At 45.5% G+C, this 27,279-nt stretch overlaps 2 protein-coding genes and 1 non-coding gene across 6 annotated transcripts in view; 2 read left to right on the top strand and 1 right to left on the bottom strand.

The window, feature by feature from the left end:
* TNFRSF17 (TNF receptor superfamily member 17) overlaps window positions 1-22,320 on the top strand; it is a 131,174-nt gene extending 108,854 nt beyond the window's left edge. For both annotated transcript variants that reach the window (XM_070362647.1, XM_070362648.1), the window contains exons 4-6: window positions 18,182-18,305; window positions 18,897-19,028; window positions 20,857-22,320. In XM_070362647.1, the coding sequence (XP_070218748.1) occupies window positions 18,188-18,305; window positions 18,897-19,028; window positions 20,857-21,143 (537 nt within the window). In that variant the 5' untranslated portion in view covers window positions 18,182-18,187 and the 3' untranslated portion in view covers window positions 21,144-22,320. The remainder of the gene's footprint in view (window positions 1-18,181; window positions 18,306-18,896; window positions 19,029-20,856) is intronic.
* TRNAR-CCU (transfer RNA arginine (anticodon CCU)) lies at window positions 12,825-12,897 on the bottom strand. The gene has a single exon. It is a non-coding gene; the product is annotated as a tRNA-Arg (tRNA).
* Window positions 22,321-25,138: 2,818 nt separating the features above from the next.
* The window catches only part of SNX29 (sorting nexin 29), a 591,844-nt gene continuing 589,703 nt past the window's right edge, over window positions 25,139-27,279 (top strand). For 2 of the 3 annotated variants that reach the window (XM_070363128.1, XM_070363127.1), the window contains exon 1: window positions 25,155-25,247. Coding sequence is in view for 1 of the 3 variants with exons in the window: in XM_070363126.1 (XP_070219227.1) it covers window positions 25,241-25,247 (7 nt within the window). In the remaining 2 variants the exon portion in view is untranslated. Of the gene's footprint in view, window positions 25,248-27,279 lie in introns of all 3 variants that reach the window. The other variant, XM_070363126.1, reaches the window with a different exon arrangement.

Genomic DNA, 27,279 nt, shown 5'->3' with positions numbered 1-27,279 from the left:
GTGGTCATGTATGGATGTGAGAGTTGGACTGTGAAGAAGGCTGAGTGCCGAAGAATTGATGCTTTTGAAGTGTGGTGTTGGAGAAGCCTCTTGAGAGTCCCTTGGACTGCAAGGAGATCCAACCAGTCCATTCTGAAGGAGATCAGCCCTGGGTGTTCTTTGGAAGGAATGATGCTAAAGCTGAAACTCCAGTACTTTGGCCACCTCATGTGAAGAATTGACTTATTGGAAAAGACTCTGATGCTGGGAGGGATTGGGGGCAAAAGGAGAAGGGGACGACAGAGGATGAGATGGCTGGATGGCATCACTGACTCGATGGATGTGAGTCTGAGTGAACTCCGGGAGTTGGTGATGGACAGGGAGGCCTGGTGTGCTGCGATTCGTGGGGTCGCAAAGAGTTGGACACGACTGAGCGACTGATCCGATCTGATCTGAAAGGAAATTCGGTCTTCCCTGGTGGCTCAGTGGTAAAGAATCTGCCTGCTGATGCAGGGGATGCAGGTTCAATCCTTGGGCTAGGAAGATCCCTGGGAGAAGGAAATGACAATGCACTCCAGTACTCTTGCCTGGGAAATCCTATGGACAGAGGAGCCTGGCGGGCCACAGTCCATGGGGTCTCAGAGTTTGACATGACTTAGAGACTAAACACCACCACCACCACCGCCAAAGGAAATTCCCATTTTATTAACTAGTATGCGTTTACTGTATTTGGCTTCCCTGGTGACTCAGTGGTAAAGAGTTGCCTGTTGATGCAGGAGATGTGGGTTTGATCCTTGGGTTAGGAAGATCTGCTAGAGATCTTATTTAGCTTAATCATTCCCCTAGTGATGGACATTACAAGAAGATATTCTAAGCCTGATAATACAGTGTGTTCTAGTTATGACCCATCTCTATGGCAAAACAGATAACAAGAGAGGAAAGGGAAGCCATCCTTGATACTGTCTTGTTTAGGGGTTTTCAATGTTTCACAGTTGGCAACGCCCCTCCTAAATTCAGCATGGTGTTTTAAAGAGCCTGATGAGGCTCTTTCCTGATGGTCCAGCTGTAAAGAATCCACCTTCCAGTGTAGGGGACGTTGGTTTGATCCCTGGTCCGGGAAACTAAGATCCCACATGCCTCAGGGCAACCAGAGAAAGCTTGCATACCGAAACAAAGAGCCCAGACTCTGCAACGAAGACCCAGTGCAGTCTAAAATAAAATAAATAAATAAATAAAAAAGAGCCTTGTTGCTAGCATTTTCACTTTGATGGGATTAAGTGTCTATTAGAGAAAGCCAGAAGTAGCTCATTGTATTGGTCATGACTCTTTAAAATACAAGACAGGGACTTGCCTGGTGGTCCAGTGGTTAAGACTCTGTGCTTACAATGAAGGGGGCTCAGGTTCGATCCTGGTCAGGGAAATAACATCCCGCATTCTGTGTGGCCAAAAAAATAAGTTAAAAATACATTAAAAAAATGTAAGAGACAGAAAAGAAACTCATGTGTGTTCAAAGGAAAGGAATTTATTGGCATGTCTGAAAAATCCCTAACTTTTGGCACTGCCGCCTTCAGACGTTCAAATAGGTAAACATTTCCATTAAATTTATCTCTTCCTCCCAAATATTGAGATTCATTAAAGGGAATGAATCATTTGTTGGCTGGAGAAGTGTATCGATTAGTCACACATGCCTGTACACTTTAGTCTACGATGTATGTATCTGTAACAGCATTTCCTAAAATGGGTTCCTTAAGACATCAATTCTGTTAATAGATGTTCTGTGAAAAAGGGTTCGTGGTCAGATGCGTTTGGGAAACCCTGAACTCTGTGCTATTGGATAGAACCTTGCTGTTTACCCATCCTATGTAAAAGCTTACATTGTGTATAAAAGCTTACATCTGCTAACTCCAACTTCTCATTCCGTCCCTCCTCCAATCCCTTCTTTGGCAACCACCTGTCAGTTCTCTGTTTCCATGATTCTGTTTCTGGTTCATTTTGTCATATTTTGGATTCCACATATAAGTGATATCATATGGTATTTGTCTTTCTCTTTCTGACTTACTTCACTTAGTATGATAATCTCTAGGTCCACTCATATTGTGGCACATTTCATTCTTTTTTATGGCTGAGTAGTATTCCATTGTATATATGTATCACACCTTCTTTGGCTTCCCAGGTGGCCCAGTGGTAAAGAATCCCCCTGCCAATGCTGGAGATGCAGGAGACACGGGTTTGATCTTTGGGTCAGGAATATCCCCTGGAGTAGGAAACCGCTACCAACTCCAGTATCCTTGCCTGGAGAATTCCATGGACAGAGGAAACTGGTGGGCTATGGTTCATGAGGTCACAAAGAGTCGGAATGGCTGAGTGACTGAGCACTCATGCACACCACACCCTTATTTATCTGTCCATGGTGACCCACTCCAGTACTCTTGCCTGGAGAATCCCATGGACGGAGGAGCCTGGTAGGCTGCAGTCCATGGGGTTGTGAAGAGTCAGACACGACTGAGAGACTTCACTTTCACTTTTCACTTTCATGCATTGGAGAAGGAAATGGCAACCCACTCCAGTGTTCTTGCCTGGAGAATCCCAGGGACGGGGGAGCCTGGTGGGCTGCCGTCTATGGGGTCGCACAGAGTCGGACACGACTGAAGCGACTTAGCAGCAGTAGCAGCAGCATAGACATTTAGGTTGTTTTCATGTCTTGGCTATTGTGAGTAATGCTGCTATGAACATGTATCTTTTTGAATTATAGTTTTGTCTGATATATTCCCAGGTTGGTGGATAATTTTTTGTTGAACTTGACATCCTAATGGGAGAGACAACTATTAAATAATTATGCCATCTCTTTTGCTAAGCCATAGGGTATTTTTTTTAAGTTATTTATTTTTTAATTGAAGGATAATTGCTTTACAGAATTTTGTTGTTTTCTGTTAAACATCAACATGAATCAGCCATAGGTATAGATATGTCCCCTCCCTCGTGAACCTCCCTCCTAGCTCCCTCACTATCCCACCCCTCTAGGTTGATACAGAGCCCCCATTTGAGTTCCCTGAGACACACAGTAAATTCCCATTGGCTATCTATTTTATATATGGTGATGTAAGTGTCCATGTTACTCTCTCCATACATCTTACCCTCATCTCCCTTCTCCCCATGTCCATAGGTCTGTTCTCTATGTCTGTTTATCCATTGCTGCCTTGCAAACAAATTCATTAGTACCATCTTTCTAGATTCCATTTATGTGCATTAATATATGATATTTATCTTTCTCTTTCTGACTTCACTCTGTATAATAGGCTCTAGGTTCATCCACCTCATTAAAACTGATTCAAATGCGTTCCCTTTTAAGCATAAGTTTTTAGTCACTCAGTTGTGTCCAACTCTTTGCGACCTCATGGACTGTAGCCTACCAGGCTCTTCTGTCCATGGCTTTTCCAGTCAAGAGTACTGGAGTGGGCTGCCATTTCCTTCTCCAGAGGATCTTCCTGACCCAGGGATTGAACCCAGGTATCCCACATTGTAGGCAGATGCTTTACCATCTGAGCCACCAGGGAAGTCATAAGGTATTTTAAGCAATAGGGTATTTATAAATAATATTCTTGGCATGTTAACTGATATTCTTAATCTTTTTGAGATACAATATGTCCAGATTATTAGACTCCATGAAATATTATTAAATATTTGTAGACGAACATTGATTGGTGACATGGAAAAAATCATGTAACAGTGTTCCTGACATTCACTTAAGTGATGTGGAAGTTGTATATTATGGAACTACTCAAACTTTTAAAATATTTATCAAACAACATGTATAATAAGCCCACTTGGAGACTGGTTCCTATGTTCTAGGCCCTGTAATAATTGTATTATATAGATTGTTTTGCAATATCCTTATAACAGCCCTCTGAGGTAGATGGCTCAGTGGTAAAGAATCTGCCTGCAATGCAGGAGATGGGAGTTCAATCCCCTGGAGAAGGGAATGGCTATCTACTGCAGCGTTCTTACCTGAAAAATCCCATGGACAGAGGAGCCTGGCAGGCTACAGTCCATGGGGTTGCGAAGAGTCGGACACAACTGAGCGATGGAACAGGCACACGTGCATGTATAAAACAGATAACTGCTGAGGACCTACTGTACAGCACAGAGAGCTCTCCTCAAGGCTCTGCGGTGACCTAACTGGGAAGGAAATCCAAGGAAGAGGGGGTACTTGTGTACGTGCGGCTGATTCAATTTGCAGTACAGCAGAAGCTAACACAACATTGTAAAGCAGCTCTACTCCAATTAAATAATAAAAAATAAAAGAAAGGCCCATGGAAATCATAGAGGGCTGCTTCCCAAACACACCTGGAGACTGGCAGTCATGACAGTGACCCTTGGAGGGGAGTGCCGCCGGGTTCCTGCCTTCCTGACCATCCCAGGTGCCACGGCTCATCACTGCTTCCCCACCGAGACTCCCAGTCAGGCCCAAGCACAGTCACGGGACTAATGCATTGAGCCCATTCCTGTGAGACCCAGGACTCCTTGATAGGAAGCTTGGGCTCAAGAACTGCTGCACCCCCCGCCCCAATCAGCCTGGCCTTGGCTGCAGCCTGAGACACTTGCTACCCAGTGTCTCTTCCTTGCCTTCTTCAGTGGCATCAGACCTGCATTATGGCCTGAAGTTTCTTCCCCCTTCTCTAGCTCCTTTCTTGTATTCTTCACAAGTGCGTGCATGCTAAGTTCCTTCAGTCGTGTCTGACTCCTTGTGACCCTATGGAGTGTAGCCCACCAGGCTGCTCTGTCCACAGGATTCTCCAGGCAAGAATACTGGAGTAGGTTGCCATGCCCTCCTCCAGGGGATCTTCCTGACCCAGGGATCAAACCCTCATCTTTTATGTCTCCTGCATTGGCATTCTTTGCTACTAGCACCACCTGGGAAGCCCTATTCTTTACAAGTGCTTTGCTTCAAAACCTGTCGCAATCTAATTCCACTTTGGTGACTGCTTCTCAGAGGGCCTCCAACTCACAGTTGAGTTTCTTTCCACTGTACCCTCGGCCCTCACTCACCTCTTTTCAGGCTTTCTCTTAGCACCATGCTTTTCCCTTAATATCACTTTCTCAATTTTAGGTAGTTAAAAAAAAATTTTTTTTTTTTCCCGTGTTCTCCATTAGACTGTAAACTCTGTTAGGGCAGGAACCACATCTAAAATGAACTCAGCATTGTATCCTGGTGCCTGACAGTGCCTAGGATGAAGTGGACATTCTGTCAGTATTTATAGAGTGGGAGGAATTTTCTCCACTTCTCAAGTCATCTAACAACCCAGGCCCCGCTGGGTCAGCATGCTCTGTATGTTGTGGGTGTTGGTATTTACAGTGGAGACAAAAAGTGTCATGGGGAGAAGTCATTGGTTTGAAAAACAAGAATTCAGACTTCCCTGCCATGATGAGTCTTAGAAACAGTCAGGACCCCCTGGAAACCAGAGTGAAGCCACTTTGAGAAATTATAAAGAGCTAATAGAAGGTGGCATTTCCGAAGAGGTTAGAGAAGGCGGGAGTTCAGAGAGGCTGGTCTTCAAAGGAAATGTTCTTGGAAAACTAGCAGACAACCTTGAGACTTGGCCCCAAATCAAATTAGCCTTTTCATGTTCACAAGCAAACAGGTGTCTGAGGGATGCAGAAATCTGAGTACGAGGGAGAGAGGGAGGAAGAAGGCCTTTGGGACTGATCTGAGTACGAGGGAGAGAGGGGGAAGAAGGCCTTAGTATGGGACTCTGCCATCGCAGGATTTACCCAGCAGAGGTGCTGAGGCTTCATTGGATCCTGGCTCTGAGCTGTTCCATCTCCTCCAGCTCTCCTTAGCACAAGCCCAGCCTCCCCCAGGCTCTGTTTCGGGTTTAAGAAGAAACCAGGTCATCTGCAATTTATGGATATATGCCAGAGGGCCAGTGTTTCTGGCTTAATGTTTGCTGTTCCTTTCTGTTCCTGTTAGTTTTGTGTTCTTTTGAAGTTTCTTTCCTTTTGGACTGCAGTACACTAGCAAAGGGCTTCCTGGGTGACTCAGTGGTAAAGAATCCACCTGCCAATGTAGGAGACATGGGAAATGCAGTGTTAGAAATGGCAACCCATTCCAGTATTCTTGCTTGGGAAATCGCCTGGACAGAGGAGCCTGGTGGGCTATATAGTGCATGGGGCAAAAGACTGGACACGACTTAGCGACAGCACAACCACAACACTAGCAGAAGCTTGTCTGGAGATATTTAGTGCTCATGAAGAAGTTTTCAGTGGTAGTGAAGAGGCAGTGCAGTCCAATGGATAATACTGTGGCTTTGGACGCTGTATCAGTCAGGGTAGATGAGGCCATGCTGCAGTAACGAACATCACCTAGGTCTCATTCACGCCACATGTCTCAGGATGCATGCATTGCTATCACAAAATATCATAGGCTGGGTGGATTAAACAATAGACATTTATTTCTATTGTTTAGAAATAAATTCTAAGTCTGGGCAGTCCCAGATTTGTGGTGTCTGGTGAGAGCTCCCTTCCCAGCTCACAGCCGGCTGCCTTCTCCCTGTGGTCTCCCGTGGCACTTGAGCTCTCAAGTTCTCTGGTGGAACTCTGCTCAACGTCATGTGGCAGTCTGGATGGGAGGGGAGTTTGGGGGAGAATGGATACGTGTACACGTTTGGCTGGGTTGCTCGGCTGTGCACCTGAACCTATCACAGCATTTTTCTCTTTAAATGTATTCCTGGCTGCCCTGAGTCTTTGCTCTGCACACAGGCTTCTGTCTAGCTGTGGCCAGCAGAGGCTACTCCAGTTGTGGTGTGCGGGCTCCTCGTGGTGGCTTCTCTTGTTGCAGAGCACAGGCTCTAGGGCATGCGCACTTCAGTAGTTGTGGCTTCCATGGGCTTAATTGTCCCATGGTATGTGGAATCTTTCTGGACCAGGGATTGAACCCGCGACCCCTACATTGGCAGGCAGATTTTTAACCACTGGATCACCAGGGAAGGCCTATCACAATATTGTTCGTTGCTATATTCCAAAATAAAATAAAAAGTTTAAAACTTTTTTTTAAAAAAAAGAAGAAAGTTTCCCTGGTGTCTCTTCTTGTAAGGGCACTAATCTCATCATAATGGCCACCCCCCTCATGACCTCATCTAAGCTTCATCACCTCCCAAAGGCCTCACCTCCAGAAACCATCACATTGGGAATTAGGGCTTCAGCAGATGAATCTGGGGTACAAACATTCAGCCCATCACAGTTTCCTTCCTGGGTCCTCTGGGGCTGTGCTTCTGTCATCCTCCCATTGGAATCCAGGCTCATGAAGCTGTCAACATCTGGGGCATTGCTATTCAACGTGGCAGAGGAAAAGAGAACATGGTTGAATTAAGCCCTGGCCCCTGTCTTTGAGTGACATGTGTCTCTTCTGCCCACATTCAAAAACAAGTTATTCATCTATGTGTGACTTCAAAGTGGGGCATAGAAAGTACAGTCCTGGCTTTTGCTTAGGTGAGAACTGTATTACTGGGCACAGCTCCAGCGATCGCCAGAGTCACACAGTCTAGACATTGCCATGAGGATATTTTCTAGGTGGACTAACATTCAAATCAGTGGACTTTCAATAAAGCAGAGTACCCTCCATAATGGGCATGAGCCTCATCTAATCAGTTGAAGGCCTTAAGAGCAAAGACTTCAGTCTGCTCTTCCCCCAACAAATTTGGCCTCAAGCCTGCAACTTGGAAACCCTAGAATTTCCAGACTGCCTGGTTTGCTTTCTGGATTTTGGACTCAATACTGTAACATCAACTCTTCCCTGTATTTTTAGCCTGTTAGGCTGCCCTTTGATTTTGGACTTGCAGCCCCCACAACTGCATGAGACAGTTCCTTAAAATACCTGTCTGTCTGTCTATCTCTGTTTGATATTTATGTATTAATTGGCTATGCTGGGTCTTCGTTGCTGCAAGAGGGCTTTCTCTAGTTGAGGAGAGTGGCGGCCACTCTCTAATTGTGATGCGTGGGCTTCTCTTGCTGCAGAGCACAGGCTCTAGGGCACTCGAGCTTCCCTAGTTGTGGCTCATGGACTCAATAGTTGCAGCTCTCAGGCATTAGAACACAGACTCAGTAGTTGTGCTGCACGGGCATAGCTGCCTTGAAGCATCTTCCTGATCCAGGGGTCAAACTCATGTCCCCTGCACTGACAGACAGATTCTTACCCACTGGACCACAGGGAAGCCCTGTCTATATCCTTTTGGGTCTGTCTTTCTGGAATAACTTGGCTAATATATAGTTATACCCCGATTATACAATTAACCCCTCAACCTGTCAACGTCCAGTCCAGAGCTAAACCTTGTTTCTTAAACCTGCTTCCAGATCACCTAATACAAATGCAAATCCTGTAATGAGAACTGTCTAACCTTCTCTAATAAAAAGGATGCACTAAATAATAATTATCAAAATAAAGTGTCATAATAAATACCATGTACATCTACTAAAGTAAAGGACATTAAAAGTATCTAGCCTGAGTGAACTCCGGGAGTTGGTGATGGATAGGGAGGCCTGGCGTGCTGTGATTCATGGGGTCGCAAAGAGTTGGACATGACTGAGTGACTGAGCTGAACTGAACTGAGCCTTTGACAGTATTGCAACAATATTTGAATTTCTAGAAGCTGTTTTTCTACTTTGAGAAAAAGTAAGGGTTTTGGACTGAACTTGTGGATTTCCTGTGGGCTATTATGCTAGCTCTGTGCTAGCAGAGTCATCAGTCATCCTATAAAAAGGGAATTCTTGGGACTTTCCTTGTGGTCCTGTGGCTAGGACTCTGTGCTCCCAATGCAGCAAGCCTGGGTTTGATCCCTGGTCAGGGAATTAGCTTCCACATGCTGCAACTAAAGATCCCACATGCTGTAACTAAAGATCCCACATGCTGTAAGGAAAATTGAAGATCCCATGTGCAGTAGCTAAGACCGGGAACAGCCAAATAAATAAATAAATATTAAAAAAGAAAAAAAGAACTCTTGCTTTTGCTTGCTACTTATTACTTTAGTACTAACCCCTTGCCTTAACCTATCTCTCAAACTCAAGTAAGTACATTCTGTCCTCCACCCTTGCAGTGCCTCTTTGCTTCATCTGCCTTTGAAATTCTAGCATTTATTATAATTAATTGATTTATTTGAAATTTCAGCAATTCATGAATGATATTGTTTTCCTGGCTTTAGTTTTGGGGAATCCCATTGGATAGCAAGGAGATCAAACCAGTCGATCCTAAAAGAAATCAACCCTGAATATTCATTGGAAGGACTGATGCTGAAGCTGAAGCTGAAATACTTTGGCCACCTGATGCGAAGAGCTGACTCATTGGAAAAGGCCCTGATGCTAGGAAAAATTGAGGGCAAGAGGAGAAGGGGGCAACTGAGGATGAGATGGTTGGATGGCATCACTGACTCAGCGGACATGAGTTTGAGCCAACTCTGGGAGATAGTGAGAGACAGGGAAGCCTGGTGTGCTGCAGTCCATGGGGCCGCAAAGAGTTGGACACAACTTAGCGACTGAACAACAGCAACATTTATATGGGGTCTCCTCCTGGTTATACTGCTCTAGCCAGCCTTGGGACGTACAACCTTCCCAGAAGTTGATTAGCTCTGGGCTTCTAAAAAGAAAAAAATAATAACAAAATCACTAAAATTTGCTGAGCACTTACTCTGGGCTTGAAACTGTGCTCATAAATTTTTTGCACATAGACGTAAGTGTTCTAGAAATCATCTTACTTAATCTTTGCAACAGTTCCACAAAGTTGATATATTATCAAGGACATTTCTATAGATAAGGAATTTGAGGCTCAGAGAGGTTACATTGTGGTGGGGCTGGGCTTCAGATTTTTCTGGCTCCAAAGCTTGTGCCTTAATCATAATGTGCCACTGTGCAGGCAGGATTCTGGACAGTTCTGAGAGAATCTCTCTTTCTTTTAAACATTTATTTATTCATTTGGCTGTGTCAGGTCGTAGTTGCAGCATAGTCTTTCACTGCAGCGTGTGAGCTCCAGAACACTCAGACCCTGCCCCATGTGGAATCTGAATTCCCTGACCAAGGATCCAACCCGCATCTCCCACACTGGAAGGCGGATTCTTAACCACTGGACCACCAGGGAAGTCCCTGGGTGGATATCTCAACAGCAAAAATAAAGAGGTTTATCAGTCAGGGATGGTCATGGGAGCTGAGCCACCGTGACTAGAGCATCTGGGACGTATTGTAGAAATCAGAACTTCCATAGTTGTGGAGGGAGCTGGGGAGCTGAGGACCAGAGCAATCACTGACCGGCTGATCTGAGGAGTCAGGAACGTCCAGTTGCTAACATGGCGCTGTGAGAGGGAGCTTGTGAGATTTGTTTAGGTTGCCTCTGTGCGGCCCCGCCTCTGTGAATCAACAGGTAAGCTAATGGCAAAATGGCGGGGCTAGGGCCACTGTTGGTCAGCAGGGCATCAGGTGGGAAGAAGAGCTAAATGCAAAGCAAAGGAGAATGAAGATGTGCCTGAACCCATGAGGCGTCTTACCATCCATCACTGCATGTGACAATGATATCCTTTGGAGAATAGGAAGCTGCCACTTCCTATGCTCTTTCCCAGTCTCATACATGCTCCTCTGTGGGTCAACTCTGCCCTGGAACCGTGTGGGGGTGCTGGGAGACACAGCTCCCAGAGAAACCTGGGGGACATAGGACGACAGAGCACAGAGGTTACTCAAGGTGGTCAACAGAAGGCAAGGACTGGGTGTGCAGTCAAGGTGTGGCTGGAAGGGGGACCCCTACCAGGGCCTGAGAGCAGGCTCTTGTCTAACACTCAGAAATGAATTGGCCAAGGAGACACATGTGCTGAAAAAGCAAGAGACTTCATTGGGAAGGGGCTCCCTGGGTGGAGAGCAGGAAGGTCAGGGAACCCAGGAGAACTCCTGGGCCACGTGGCTTGCAGTCTGCAGTATGGTGATGGGATTAGTTTCTGGGTTGTCTTTGGCCAATCACTCTGACTCAGGGTCTTTCCTGGTGGCGTATGCCTTGCTCAGCCAAGATGGGTTGCAACAGAAAGGATTCTTAGAGGGGGTAAGACACATGGCGTCTCCTTTTGTGCTTTCTCGAACTCATCCGGTTGGTGGTGGCTTATTAGTTCCATGTTCCTTACCAGGACCTCCTGTCGTAAAATAACTCACGGAAATGGATACTATGGTGCCTGGTCAGAGTGGGCAGTTTCTGTCCGTGTGTTTCCCCTAACGAAAGGCCTTGGTTTTTGTTTTTTAAAATATGTATTATTTATTTATTTTGGCTGTGCCAGGTCCTAGTTGCAGCATTCAGGGTCTTTTAGTTGCAGCATGTGGGGTCTAGTTGTCTGACCAGGGGGGTGAACCCTGGGCCCCCTGAATTGGGTGCGTGGAGTCTTAGCCACTAGACCACCAACGAAGTCCCTTGTCCAGGGCCTTGTGATGGTGAATTTTGTGCATCAGTTTGAAGGGCCAAGGGGTGCCCAGATACTTGGTCAAACGTTATTCTGGGTGGGTCTGTGTGGGTGTTTTTGGATTTATTAACATCCAAGTGGGGCTTCCCTGGTGGCTCAGATGATAAAGAATCTGCTTGTAATGCGGGAGACTCGGGTTCGATCCCTGGGTCAGGAAGATCCCCTGGAGAAGGGAACTGGCTACCCACTCCAGTATTCTTGCCTGAGAAACCCCATGGACAGAGGAGCCTGGCGGGCTACAGTCCATGGGGTTGCAAAGAGTCGGACATGACTGAAGCAACTTAGCACGGCACAGCATCTGAATGAGTATACTGAGTTAAGCAGATTGCCCTCGTCCAAAGAGTTGAAGGTCTGCCTGCCTGCTGAGCTGGGACCCCAGTCTTTTCCTGCCTTTGGACTCAAGCTGAAACATCAGCTCTTTTTGGGTCTGGAGCCTGCTGGTTCTTGAGCTGGAACTTTAAACTCAGACTGAAACGACACCATCACTGTTGATTTTCCTGGGTCCCCAGCTTGCCAACTGCACATCTTAGGACTTTTCAGCCTCCTTTGTGAACCACTTTCTTATAGTAAATCTCTTTCTCTCTATATATACATCCCGGTCGTTCTGTTTCCCTGGGGAACCCTGACAAACATAAGTCTAGAGAAATCTACTAAAATCCTTGGAAAAACTTGTGTACTGTTGGTTTGGAGTTAAGAGCTAAAGGTCAGCGTGTTCTGCTGTTAAAACTTGCTAGTCGTTTAGTAATTTGGGAAAAGAATCTTTTAATTGAGTGGATTTTCCTTGTAGTTGGGAGCTGTTATACTAGTCAGTTATACTTAACATAACACGCTAATGGCTTTAGAGTTTGAGGCAGCGTCTTTTCGCTTCTTTAGAGCGTTGAGTGACTGCTGAAGCTTGATATCGACTCAGGGATTGGTTTTCCTCCCTGTTTTCTCTGTGTAAAGTGAGGTCAGACCCAGCACTCTTTTGGTGATGTTATTACATCTACAAACTTTTTCAGGAAACTTAAAAAAAAAAAATCCTTATTGTTAAAACATACTATTTACTTCTGTTTTATTGTTTTGCTAAACCCCCAAATCACAGTCTTTGCGGACTAGAGAGAATTGTAGAGATAATCGGGCCTGACTTTTCCCAAATCATATTCACAAAACATTTATTCCTAAATTTTTATAGGTGATCCTTCAAAAAAGGGATTCAGTGACCACGTAGATTTGAAAAGGCAGCATACATGCCCTCCCCCTTTTGAAGAATCCAGCACTTTAATAAAGTTTGAGATACATCTTTAAAAAAATATGTATTTGTTTGGCTGTGCCGGGTCTCAGTTGCAGCACGCTGCATCTTCAGTTGTTGTTGCAACATGTGGGATCTTGTTCCCTGACCAGGGATCAAACCTGGGCCCCCTGCATTAGGAACACAGAGTCTTAGCCACTGGACCACCAGGGAAGTCCACCCAAATGCACGTTAGTAAAGTTTGAGATACTTCTTAAACTTTGAAATGGATGTATCAAGTAGGCAGTTGGTAGATGGGTCTGGATCTCAGGGTCAGGGCTGGAGTTGAATATACAGATTTGGAAGGTAAAATATTGAATATCATGGGAACAGAAGAGACGAGTAAGGAGGGTTTAGAAAGCGTGAGTGTGTGAGGGCTGGAAGTGGTGCAGCTCCCTTGTGACCATGAGGGAAAGATCTAGGAATGGAGCCAAGACTCAGAAGATGGCATTGATGAGGCAACTAACAGAGAGACACTTCAGCTACTATACTTTTCAGCTATAATACTAGTAAATTCTTTTTGAACTTAAGTTTTTATATCATTTCTATGGGAAGAGTCCTGACTAACATAACATCTCCCAATCCCTTATCTCTGTCTACGTTTCCCCATCGCCTTTGCTGTCATGGAGGAGAATCAGCTGACCCAAAGATGCCAGAATTCACGTGTTCTGCTGTGAAAACTTGCTAGTTGTTTAGTAATTTGGGAAAAGAATCTTTTAATTGAGTGGAATTTTCCTTGCAATTGGGAGATGTTATACTAGTCCCCCTTATCCTGAGGAGCAAAGGGGAAGGCACAGCTTACCTCAGTCAGTGTCTGTTCTGGACATTTCAAGCAAGAGTGGAGGAATCAGTTAAGAATGGGTGACTATGGTTAAGGATTTTATGTTTGGATTATTAGCAATCAACGCAAACTGACTCTGGCTAACATAAGCCAAAAGGGAGCTTTATTGGAAGGATCATGGGTTTCCCCCACAAAGTCAGAGCAAGCTGAACAGCAAACCTGGGGAAGGGGAGCTGCCCTGGGGAGCCTCAGCAGGCTGGCATTACCCTCCTCTCTGGGCTGCCCATCCACTGATGGGATACAGCTGCAAGTTCTGCTCTCTCTGGTTCAAGCTTGAAATGACTTGGAGAAAGATGCTTTTGGGGAGATAGTGTGCTGTAAGATGAAGATCCCCAGCCTGGTTCCCAGGAGTCCACCCAGTGCATCTGAGATGCTTGGCAACTGGTCAGGAGGTGATTGCCATGACCTATCTGAGGATGGAGCCATTCTTGGGCTTCTCCAGGATGTTTGAGGCCTACAAGGGATTAAGAACAACCTCTTCAGGGACTTCCCTGGCAGTCCAGGGGCAAAGACTCTGTGCTCCCAATGCAGGGGACACAGGTTCAATCCCTGGTCAGGGAACTAGATCCCACATGAGGCAACTAAGAGTGTGTGGCGCAACTGAAAAAGATCCTGTGTGCTGCAACTAAGACTTGGTGCAGCCGAATAAATAAATTATTGTTGTTGTTCAACTGCCAAGTCGTGCCAGACTTTGTGAGCCCCTGGACTGCAGCACGCCAGGCTTCCTTCCCTGTCCTTCACTGTCTCCCAGAGTTGGCTCAAATTCATGTCCATTGAATCAGTGATAAATAAATACTTAAAAAGAGAAAAAGAACAACCCCTGGAGGCCTTCATCGCTTGTAAGTCCCAGTGAGGGTGCTTTGGCCCTCACACTGTCTCAGACTCTGCCCATCCTGGTCCGACATCTTTAATCTTTATTCTTTCCTCTTTAGACTATGATCTTCATCTTTGGGTAACTTTCCTTTTACTCTACTCTTTTCCCTCCTCCAAGCTCCTCAGCTACTATAGGCAGAATTAGTGAGAAGACAGCTCGCTGTGTGTGGGCTCTCACCAGACACCAAATCTGCTGACACCTTTATCTTGGAGTGCCCGGCCTTCAAAGTTGGGAGAAATATAGTTTTGTTGTTCATAAGCCATCCAGTCTATGGTATTTTTTATAGTAGCCTGAATGGACTAATAGAGCACCCTTTAAAAAAATGATTCTATTGAAAAAATAATCATTACTATTAAAAATAATTATTCACACAGTACCAAAATTTTTCAATGAAAAGTAAATTTGTTTTTCCACCCTGGACTTTTTGTGTCTTGCCGGAGGCAATGATTACTGTCTCCTGAGCATCTTTGCGGATGTAGTGTATGTTTATATCTCTATATAGACCCTACATGGAGAAGGCAATGGCACCCCACTCCAGTACTCTTGCCTAGAAAATCCCATGGATGGAGGAGCCTGGTAGGCTGCAGTCCATGGGGTCGCGAAGAATCAGACACGATTGAGCGACTTCACTTTCACTTTTCCCTTTCATGCATTGGAGAAGGAAATGGCAACCCACTCCAGTGTTCTTGCCTGGAGAATCCCAGGGATGGGGGAGCCTGGTGGGCTGCTGTCTATGGGGTCGCACAGGGTCAGACACGACTGAAGTGACTTAGCAGCAGCAGACCCTACATATTTTATTTTTTTGTTTGTCTTTTTAAATTTTACTTTTAAAAATATTTTAAAAATATTACATATTTTATTTGTAAACACAACAAAGAAGATTTGAAAACACACTCTTCAGTACTTTGCATTTTCCACTTAGTGATGTACTGTTCACATCAGAGGGCATTGGTTTCATTCTTTGCATAGTATTGAATTCTTTGCATGGTTGCATAGTATTCTACTGTGAGGTTCCTCATGACGGACAGGCTCGTGTGACTACAAATGATGCTGCAGTGAACATCTTTCTGCATAGTACTTCAGGCACCTGAGCCAGTACATCTGTCAGAAACAGCAGTGCTTTCCAGCAGACTTCCCCAGCATGGCCTAGTTTAGCCACTTCCTCTTTCTCTCTGCTCCTTAAGTACCCTCAATATACTGACTGATCGACTCAAAGGCCACCAGTGACCCCTTCCCTACTGCATCAACTCTGACTTTTCCACAGAATTTGATCCCATTTCCTATCCTTCTCTGAAACTCTCCTTGCTCAGCTGATAGGAGAGATAACCTTTGTCCTGGCCTATCTCTAATCATGCTTTTCCTGTGTCCTTTCCTGTCTCCCAGGGTCACCGTTTGGCAGGAGTCTGAAGGCGTAGGACCTGCTGGGCCAGCCCTTTCAGCTCTTGGTTGTCCCACCCAGGCTGTCACACCCGTTGACCTCACCTCTGGAGGAATGTGAGATTTGATCAATCTAAGTTCAAACTTTCCTCTAGGCTCAAGCCCTTCATTAAAAAAAAAAAAAAAAAAGTGTGTTCTTTTTAATTCTTGCATTTTATTTTATCATTGTTTTCATATCAAAAAGTGTAAAGAATAACCAAAATAAAACAAAAGAATAACACAGAAACTGTCAATTTGTCTACCATTCAGCTTAATAAAATGTGACCAATATAGGTGAAGCCTCTTTTGCCCCCTTTCTGCCCTCTAGAGATAGGCACTGCCCTTAATCTGAGATTTTTCGGGTCCTTGCAGTTTACTTGAGTCCTGTATTTCTGATTGAGTTTTTGGGACATTTCCATATGGGTATCTCTCAGTATGGTTAAATGCAAACACATGCAATTCCATTTATGTAAAAGGAAGAATGTGCTACATGAATCAATCAATCAATCTGGCCACCTACAGAAATCCTTCCAGAAAGATCTATATCACGAATTGGCTAAACAGAACACATTGGCAATAGTATGGGGGACTCGACTCTGTGATAACCCATATGGGAAAAGAGTATGAAAAAGAATAGGTATGAGAATATGTATAACTGAATCACTTTGTATAATACAACATCATAAATCAACTATACTCCAATAGAAAGTGAAAACAGACAAAGAACACACTGGTGGGCCTGTTTGCAAATTCTGCTTTATACACCCCAATATTAACGGTGACTGTTTCTGTATGCTATGACTATGGGTAATTTTGCTATATGCCCAACTGTTTTTTCAAAGTTTTCAACAGTGGAACATAGACATTGGATAGACGTTCAACAGTGGAATATAGACATAACATAGACATATGTTATAATATTATGTTAGTTTATTGTTGTTGTTCAGTCACTAAGTCATGTCCGACTCCCAGAGTTTGCTCAAATTTATCTCCATTGAGTCAGTGATACTATCCAACCATCTCATCTTTTGCCACCCCTTTCTTCTCCTGCCCTCAGTCTTTCCCAGCATCAGGGTCTTTTCCAATGAGTTGACTCTTCACATCAGATGGCCAAAGTACTGGAGCTTCGGCTTCAGCATCAGTCCTTCCAATGAATATTCAGTGTTGATTTCTTTCAGGATTGACTGGTTTGATTTCCATGCTGTCCAAGGAACTCTCGAGAGTCTTCTCCGGCACCACAGTTCAAAAGCATTATATTAATAGTCATATATTATTATTATGTCCCAAATATGTCTTCCTCTAGCCCTCTTTTACCTACCTCTTTTTTTTTTTTTTTAACCTATTTTACCCTAGAAGTAAAAATAGAAGTTGCCTCTTTTACCCTAGAAGTCTCTATTTGTCGGAATTCTGGGATTCTTCCTAGGTTTAAAACTTGGTAGTCCTGCTTCATACTCCTTTTTTCTTAAAAAAAAAAAAAATTGTTCATTTGGCTTCATCAAATTGTTCCTTTGGCTTCACGGTCTTAGTTTCAGCAGAATCTTTAGTTGCAGCAAGTGAATGCTCGGTTGCAGCAGGTGGGATCTAGTTCCCTGAACAGAGATCGAACCCGGGCCCCCGGCATTGGGCACATGGAGTCTTAATCACGGGATCACCAGGGAAGTCTCCCCCTCTCACATTCTCTCTTCCCACTATACTTTGTGGTTATTTGAGTGCATTTCTATCTCCTCTAAGAAATGGCAACCCACTCCAGTATTCTTGCCTGAAAAATCCTATGGACAGAGGAGCCTGGTGGGCTCCAGTCCAAAGGATCGCAAAGAGTTTGACACTGAGTGACTAAACACGCATGCACACTGTCTCCTCTGTTAGATTTTAAGTTCTTCAGTGGCTCAGACCTTGTCTTATCTCTCTCCTTGGGGCCCATCACACAGCACAGCTCAGAGAACAGATGCTCCAGAAATGGTTACTGAACCTTCTGCTTGATGCCTCAGGCTTGTTGACAATGCCACAATTGTCACCTGCCTGGGAAATTTCCTCTATAAATAAGCAGTTTCTGTTTCAAGTATGGTTTGCTCTTGCTGCATATACCCCCTCTCTTACTTAACTCAAGCCTCAAACTTAGAAACTGGAATTAGTGTTGGTATTCAAATCCTTAGCCACAGTACAAAGAGTCAGCCCCCTTAAGAACCAAATCTTCAATGTGAAATTCTGTTTTTTCCCTCGACATTCTGGCTGTTGTCACTACATTTGCTGGGGAATTCTCAACAAGAGTTTACTTGTCCTTCCATGCTGTTCTTTCTGCGGTTTCCTTGTTTCGTTTTGTGATCCAGTTCCAGATGGCTCAGCGGTGCTCCCCAAATGAATATTTTGACAGATTGCTGAATTCTTGCATATCGTGTCAACTTCGATGCCCTAATACCCCTCCTGTAATATGTCAGCATTATTGTAACACAAGTAAGTAATCCTGTTTGAATGATTACTCACTGGTGTGAAGTATTTGCTGTGTGTGTGTGTGTGTATGTGTGTATGTCTGTGTGTGTGTGTCCTTGCTGTGTCCGACCCTTTGTGACACTATGGACTGTAACCCACCAGGCTCCTCTATCCATGGGGATTCTCCAGGCAAGAATACTGGAGTGGGTTGCCATGCCTTCCTCCATGGGAATCTCCCCAACCCAGGTCTCCCACGTTGCAGGCGGATTCTTTACCGTCTGAGCCCCCAGGGAAGCCCAAGATTACTGGAGTTGACTGTTTATTCAAAGAAGAAACATTATGGGGAAGGTGGTGAGATTTTCTGAATCAAAAAGAGAAAGAAAATAAGGCAATCATTTAAATGCCAACAGGAATGGATACTTTTTCAGAACTCAACTCTATTTTATTCCGCAATCTTAGCAACATAGATTTTTATCATCTCTCCTAATTAAGTATTAACTTAGAATTTAAAAGTCAAAGCTGAGGAATTAGGGGAACTGGATGGCAAATAACCTTTACCTGATGTGAATATTATGTTATCAAGTTCATTCTCTCTCTGACGTTCTTTTGATTCAGTGAAAGGAACAAATACATTTCTCTGGACCTGTTTGGGCCTGAGCTTGATAGTTTCCTTGACAGTTTTCGTATTGATGTTCTTGCTAAGGAAGATGAGCTCCGAACCATTAAAGGACAAACTTAAAAACACAGGTTGGTTTGATGGTTGATCTTTGAAATCTCTTTCCAAGAGGTGGCTATTGTGAATTTCAATTCCTTTTCTTCTTTCATGTTGTGTATCTCATCCGGTAAGTGCCCTTTTGAGTATGTTAGATGACAGTTGGGTTAAATGAACTTGGGAGAAGGGAGCTTCCTTTCTGATGTTTAAACCTTCTTTGTTGATATCGTACCATGTCAGCCTTCCTCAACATTCTTCCTCTGGTATTTACTCTTTTGAAGTACTGAGGCCTCTTTGGGAAACATCCATCTCTTTGACCAAAGTCAGCACGTTGATTAAACATCACACTATCAGAAATAGCTAGCCAGGTCTGGTACTATATGAAAAAAATGTATTTGACAAGATTGGTGGCCGTATTTTTATACAAATACAAGTGTTGTTTGCTCAGATGAACAGTCTACTGCTGAAAAAAAGCTAGAAATGAATACCAATTGCTCCTGGATTATTTAAGCAATCATCTCAAAGGTCTGTATTAAGCAGTAGGGAATCAGTCCCAGGGAAGTGAATGTTCTGCTGAAGAGTTTCTTAAAAGAAAAATCTTTCAGCACCTTTGCCCGTGATCTAATTTCTAGACCGCTTTCAGTCATTGCTCTGTTTCTTTATGTGTGTATTTTCCGTGCATAGTCTATAAGGCAACATTTCATCTGCTTTCTAGTGCAGAAAGGAGAGGAAGATGACTGTTCCATATCATTTACTCATTTCTCTTTTTTTGCCTGGGGCCTGAGAGACAGGTGGGGAGTGACTTTAAGTGTGACATTTTGGAAGATGGAGGTATACCATGTAATGTTGGGAAAGTATTAAAACATGCCTGCACAGGCGTGTAGTGGGGACACAACAGAGACTCCTTTATGGGATTATGAAAGATTCATTAAAAAAAAAAAAAAGTAATCTGCCCAATGCTTTGTAAGAGAAACATCTTTACTTTGAATTGTAAAGTGTCACCCAAGACTCATTCTGGTATGCTGTAACACACGCTGATCTGTCATTTCACAATTGTAAAAAGGGTCGGTATCTTAATGCATCCAAGGGCCAAGTGGATCAGAAATGAATGTAGTGGGTCACTGGAGGTTCGGTGATAGGGGAGCGCGTGCCCAGCTTGAAGGAGACAAAGGCTCTTGACTCCCAAGTGTTTTCTTGTAGGAATGTCAGTTCCCACTGGCCACATTTTGTTGTCTTTAAAAAAAAATAAAGTAAAAGAGGGACTTCCAGGGTGGTCCTCTGGTTAAGACTCTGCACTTCCACTGCAGGGGGTACGACTTTGATCCCTGGTGGGGGAAATTCTGCGACCCTTTGGACTTTGTGACCCTATGGACTGTAGCCCACCAGGCTCCTCTGTTGGTGGGATTCTCCAGGCAAGAATACTGGAGTGGGTTGCCATTTCCGCCTCCAGTGGATCTTCCTGACCCAGGGATTGAAACTGTGTCTCTGTGTCTCCTGCAGTGCAGGCAGATTATTTACCGCTAAACCACCTGGGAAGCACCCCCAAGCCATGAGGTGTGGCCACAAAAAAGAGAGACCAGTTGTCTAGATTTGTATGTAAAATCTCTTGATTTTCAAACGTGGGCCAACATAATAAAACAGATAAGCAAACACTTTAAAAATACTGTGTGCCCTAAAGTGAGCATGTCTTTGAACCCAACATGGCCCATGGTCTTTCAGCTCATGACCTGGGGTGTAAGGCCTGCTTTTTTGGGGAAAGACTTTTGTCTCCTGTAGCTTTGATCCCTGATGCATGCTGCTAAGTGTGGCACAACCAAGCAGCCTGAAAGGTTTAGGATAACGGTTCTGTTTTTGTGCAATCAGGAGCGGTTCTCCAGAAGAATGCTAACGCAGACCTGGATCTTAGCAATAACAGCACCATCGTGGCTGAACCTCTTCTTTCGAGAGGCCTGGGGTACACAGTAGAAGAATGTACGTGCGAAGACTGTGTCAGGAGCAAACCGAAGGTCGATTCTGACCATTTCTTCCCCCTCCCAGCCATGGAGGAAGGCGCGACCATTCTTGTCACCACGAAAACAAATGAGTACTGCAGCAGTCTGCTCGCTGCCTCCAGTGTCACGGGGATGGAGAAGTCAATTTATACCAGATAATTAACCATGTTAATGGTATAGAGTTATTTGGAAAATCTTTGTCCTAAGGGAAGGATGGTGTCTCAGATCTCTTTAAGATGATTGTACTTATCAGCGGATGATATGGCTTTCCGTCCTCTAATTCTGGAAAATCTTTATGTTAGCTATGTTTTTCTACCTTATTGTTGGGAGCTTAACTCTGGAAACTTCCTTGGTTTCATGATTAAATTGACTCACTGAAAAAAACCAAAAAAAGCACCGCAATGTGTAGATCCCACAGTCACATATTTCTATGGTTAGGCAGCTTCTCTCCTACACATGCGCACGTACATTTCAGGATAGACTGGATTTCTCTCTTTATTGTTAAAGGAAAGCAAGGTGATCCAATGTACTCTCTGTATATAGGAGAAGCCTGGAGTCACCACCCTGCTTCGGTGTGCAGCGCATGACTGGTTCCTGACTTTGGGAGCTTTCAGCTTCATGGAGTCATACAGGCATTATTATAATCGTATAAATGAACATGTAGCTGCAAACTGTGATAAAGGTGTACTCAGCATCATTTTTGTAGTTAACGCAGGAAGTAATAATGACAGATAGCATTTATTTAGCCTTTCTAATGTGCCAGGGTTGTTCCAAGTGCTTTACCTGTACTAAGGCATTTAATGTACACAACAAATCACAAGGTAGGTGGACCATTACTATCTCCTTGTTACACATGATGACAGAAAGGGAGTCGGAGCAAGGGTCACATAGACGGTAAATGAAGAGCCAAAGTGAAACCCAGACATTCTGATCTATCCCTTTTTCTTCTTCTCACATCAATTTAATTCCATTTCTGAGTTTCTCATCTCATTGGGTTACCCATTATTGGGAGAGGGTTGCCTTCCTTGGGTTGTGCAAAGATCCTGGGGTGTTATGGAAACAGGCAATGCCCTCTGGTGTCTGTTGACTTTGATCCTTCTTAAGATAATGCCCATTAGCACTACATCAGAGAACCTCGAGGTCTTGGGGCTTTGTGGCTTTTGTGTTGGGTTTGGGATATGGAGAAACTTGGTGAGACATTTCTACCTACCTGGGGCCCATCATGGCTCCATTCCAGGGCCTTGAGGGCCATAGGTGGTACAACATAGTGGTGAAGACACTGGCTCTTTGAGTTTGAATCCTGACTCTGTTACTAGGAAGTTATAGACACTGAGTGACTGAGACAGTTAACCACTCCCTGTTTCAGTCTCCCCATCTGTAAAATGGGGATCATGACAGTATCTACTTATAACATTGTTTTGAAGATTAAATGAAAATATACACACACGTACATTTATTATTTATTTTTTTCCCATGATAAGTTTCTGGTTCATGATAAGTACTTTGTGTTAGTTCCATCGCAATCGTGGTTTTTATTAGTGCTTTGAGGTCTAGTTTCTCTGAGCGCAGGCAGACACTCTTTGTTATATGGCCTGGGAATATTCCTCCTAGCTTCTCACAGCCCTTCTTCCTTCTCTCCTTACTGCTCCATTCCCGTCAATGAGTTTAGATTTTTCCCAAAGCCCAGAAATGCTATTGACCTTAGGCTTTTGATTCTTGGTTCTCCACTACCGGGCTAAGTCTCAGGAGGAAGGAATTCCCGTACTTAAAGGGAGTAGCTGGTGGTGGAGGATGTGAAGTACACGTATGTGTTCAGTAACATATCCCGTCTCAAGTGCGAAGAAGACAAAGCTCAGGGCCCTGTAAGAAGGTGCGTCACTTCCTGACAACTCCGTGAATCAGGATGTGGTGTCTCAGCAAAGCTACAGACGCAGACAGACTAACCTAGACTTCCTGGGGGAGGAGAAGGGATTCAGGCACATTGAGGCTTTACCTAGAGTAACAAATTAGCAACAACTGTAAAGCACAATTTTGAACATGGGAAAAAAACCCACCTTAACAGCCAAAGAATTTTCAAGAATTCCCCAACACAAGAATTTCTACATTCTATTGCAGTCCCTACACATGACTGTATTTTGACACAGTTGTAATCATAGCGTACAGACCATTTTGCATGCGGCTTTTTAAAATTACTGTATTATCTGTGGCCTTTCCTTGTGTTTCCATTACCTTTATAATTAGCATTTTCAAAACTGTGAAGTGGGCCATGATTTGCTTAGCTATTCTCTAACCTGGCTTTGGTGCTTTCCACTTTCTATTATAAACAGTGCTGCAGAGAGAGCATCCTTCTAAAGATCTCTCAACCTCTGCTGAATCCACAAGGTAAATTCCCAGGGGCCAGAGAAGATGTGTAGAGAAGCAAGGTAATAGCAGAAGACCACGGGGTTGTAGGTCACACGGGGCTGTAGGTCACACACAGGGGGCCCTATTTCCCCATGGGGCCTCAGTTCAGTGTTTTGTGGATCAAGTCTTGGGAGTGGATCAATCGTTCTCAGGCAACACTGGGAAAAAAAAAAAAATCGAAGAGAATACATTCCCTGCAGAATTTTGTTAAATAGCTTCTTAAATGTATGCATTTGTGTGCTGGGTTGTGGTGTAAAATGTTTGGAGGGCTACAGTCCACTGGATCGCAAAGAGTCCGACAGGACTAAGCGATTAACACTTTCACTTTCTTTTTCTTGGGACAAAGGAGTTGGGAAAATGCTTTTTCACCCTTTCTGAGCCCTCTTTCTCTTATCTGTAAAACGGGGCAGTAACAACTTTTCAAACACTACCCATCCACATTCAAGCCACTGCTACCACCCTAGCCTCAGGCACCACACTTCTTGCTGAACAACTGCAGTGCCCCTCTAACCAGCAGCCCTCTCTTCCACCCTGACCCACTCACTACAGTTCATTCTCAACCCAGGAAGAGGAATCATCTTAAAATCTCCTTAAGATTGTGTCCTCTGCTTCAGTTCAGTTCAGTTCAATCACTCAGACCTGTCTGACTCTTCGTGACCCTGTGACTGCAGCACCCCAGGCCTCCCTGTCCATCCCCAACTCGAGAAGCCTACTCAAACTCATGTCCATCGCGTCGGTGATGCCATCCAACCATCTCATCCTCTGTCATTCCCTTCTCCTCCTGCCTTCAATCTTTCCCAGCATCAGGGTCTTTTCCAATGAGTCAGTTTTTCACATCAGGTGGCCGAAATATTGGAGTTTCAGGTTCAACATCAGTCCTTCCAATGAATATTCAGGACTGATTTCCTTTAAGATGGACTGGTTGGATCTCCTTGCAGTCCAAGTCCTCTGCTTAAACTCCTGTAATGATTTCCCACTCCCTACCTCCCTTCCCTGGTGGCTCAGACGGTAAAGAATTCGCCTGCATTGCGGGAGCGCTGGGTTTGATCCCTGGGTTGGGAAGATCTCCTGGAGAAGGGAACAGTTACCCACTCCAGTATTCTTCCGTGGATAATCCCCATGGACAGAGGAGCCTGGCGCTAAAGTCCATGGGCTCCCAAAGAGTCAGACACGACTGAGCGGTTTTCACTTTCACCTCCTTAGAGTGAGGCAGAAAAGCCCAACCCCTATGACCCACATCTTCCATCTCCTCTCTCAAAACCCTTTTCTTGCTCACCCTTTGGCTCCAGGCAACCCATCCAGGCAGGAGGTTCCTTCCGGAACACCCTTCTTGCAGATCTTCCCGGGCCACCTTCCTCTTACCATCCAGGACTCTAAAGTCATCTGCATAGAGAGGTCCCCCGGGACTTCCCGTCTCCCTTGTCCCCAAGCTTTGGCCCATTCCTCTTTTTTAATTTCCCCTTTCCGCTCCTAGGGCTCTCGTAGCCACCTTCCCGCCTGGCTCCCCCACAGGGGTGTGAACTCAGGCTGGCGGGGAGGCGTCCCAGTCGGTCTCCACCGCACCCGGGGACTAGCGAACCACGCACGAGGCGTCCCAGCCGGTGTGTTTACGACTGCCCCGGGAGTCCTGCAGCCTCTCGGCACAGCAAGCCGCGCCTCAGTCTGGCCACCTCGCGCGGGTGCCCAAGTTTACCTTCCGGGTCGGAGGGCGGGGCCGCGGCGGCTGCGCTCCACTTCCGGGGCGGGGCGGCAGGCGGGGCGGGGCGCGCCGTCTCCCGGCCTGTCTGGAGCGCGGCAGCGGCAGTGGCGGCAGTGGTGGCGGCGCGGCAAGCACCGGCCCGGGGAGCAGCACCATGAGCGGTGAGTGGCGGCCTGGCCGCTGTCACCCGCCCCGGCCGCTCCGGCTCTCGCCGCTCCAGCTACACACTCCAGCCCCCGAGTCCCTGCGTCCCGCTTGCTCGCGGACCCCGTCCCGTCGCTCCCAGTTTCCGGACCCCTGTACGCCCAGGTCCTGGCCCCTGGTCACTGCACTTTTCTGGAGTGCCGGGTCCAGGCATTCCTAGTCCCTTGACCCCTGTCCATCACTTACACAGCCTGCTGCTGGACACCTGTCCCCCGGATCCCTCAGTCCCTGCCCATCCTCCGACCCCCTTGTGCAGTTACCAGACCCCCAGTTCTCAGACCTCCTGTGTCTCAGTCCCTCCTAACTCCTCGACCCTCTGAGTCTCAATTGCACTCCTGGGTCCCCCTGCTCCCCAGCCACTCCCGAGGCCTCTGTCCCCAGTCACTCCAGTCTCCGCAGGGGCAAAGATGTTGCTGACCATTCTGTTGCTGGTCATTCTTAGTTTGCTGACCCCTGTGCCCCGCGTTCCCCCGGCTCTCGGTTCCCAGAGGACTCTGAGTTCTCCAGCCTCTTTGTCTTCCCCGACCCTGCGGTTCCCTCCTCCTGTCTCCCCCCAGTTCTTTGCTGTCCCAGTCCCCAGTTGTTGGGTTTCTCATTTTCCCTCTCTGATCCTTGCTTCTTGCATTTTGGTTATTTTTTCATTCTTCAGCTCCTTCCATTTCTTCTCCTGCTCCTTTGAGGTCTCACTTGACCTGCCCTGCAGTGCTTCCCCTGCTGTCCAGTGTTGAGCCCATCTGGGGGTCTCTGCCCTTCCCATCCACTCCTCTCCCTTCCACTGGAGTGCTGGGTGGTTTTGGTGGGAGGCTGGGAGGGGTGTGTGTACAGCCTGTCCTCAGCATTTCTGAAGTTTAGTCCCTAGGCTTGGACGGGTGTTCTCAGCCCTTTCCACTCACGAGATCTGATGTGTTTTGGTGCTAAGTCATCCCTGGGTGTAGTATGTGGAGATGGGAGTGACTCAGGGAAGCCTCCCAGCTACCCTGACTGGGATCTGGATTTACTTAGGAGGACCCGCCTACCCTCCTTCTGCCTGTTTTCCCCTCACTGTGGAATTGCCTCTACAGAATCCTTGCAACCAGCGCTGCTGGCCCTGACCTTGGACCCAGGCTTTTCTGGAAGTTGAGGCGGGGCAAAGTGAAGGCCCTGTGTCTGTCTTCATCTTTAACTTTTAAGTTAACTCTGTGGATCATTTCCAACAACTTAGGTGCCTTTTGTTTTGCTATTCATGAATAAAGTTTGTGAAATTGATGATGCTGTTGCGGGAGTTTGGGAGGGGCATTTTCCTGGGAGGTAGTCCAGCTTCTGTTGTCAGATGATTTTTGGTCTACTTAAGGGTTTCTGGTCCTTGAACTTTAGTGATACCACAACAAAAATGTGATGAGTTCATCCAGGAGGTCATGTAGCCTGGGATAAGTGCAGACCCTGGGGGCAGACAGCTTGGGTTCAAATCCCAGGTTTGCCACAGAAAGCCATATGATTTAGAGCAAGGTGCTTGAACATTCTGGAAGTCTCGGCAAAATGAGGATAAATGATAGCACCTGACTCTTAGGCTTGTTGCAGTGACTAAATAACATTACTCAGGTAAAGTGATTGGTACTGTGCTTCTCACATGGTAAGGAGCTCAGAGCTGCTATTATTGTTTCTGTAAGGACCCTGTGGGGTTCAGTTCGGGTTGTTTTCTGGCTTCCCTTCTGGGACAAGGGCTGGGGCTAAGTAGCCCTGGAAATCTCTTCCTTTTTATGTGAGCATGGTGCCTCCACCTTAGACTGTCAATCCTGTACCATTCTCTCTGCTGCCTACATTGTGAGAGCCAGTGAAATTGACAAGCCAAGGGAAGCAGACCAATGTAACCTTCAAGGAGCAACTTAGTATCAAAACTAAAGAAAATTTAAAATTCAGTTGAAAAACCCCATTAGGTTTAAGATTAAACAAATTATAGAATGAAACTAACACATGATTTTTTTTTTAGGAAACAGCATTAAGGATGAAAGT

Source organism: Bos mutus, chromosome 25 (genome assembly GCF_027580195.1).
Source record: "Bos mutus isolate GX-2022 chromosome 25, NWIPB_WYAK_1.1, whole genome shotgun sequence".
Lineage (NCBI taxonomy): Eukaryota > Metazoa > Chordata > Mammalia > Artiodactyla > Bovidae > Bos > Bos mutus.
The sequence above is the reverse complement of the archived record's forward strand: the minus strand, read 5'-3'. Positions and strand labels throughout refer to the sequence as shown.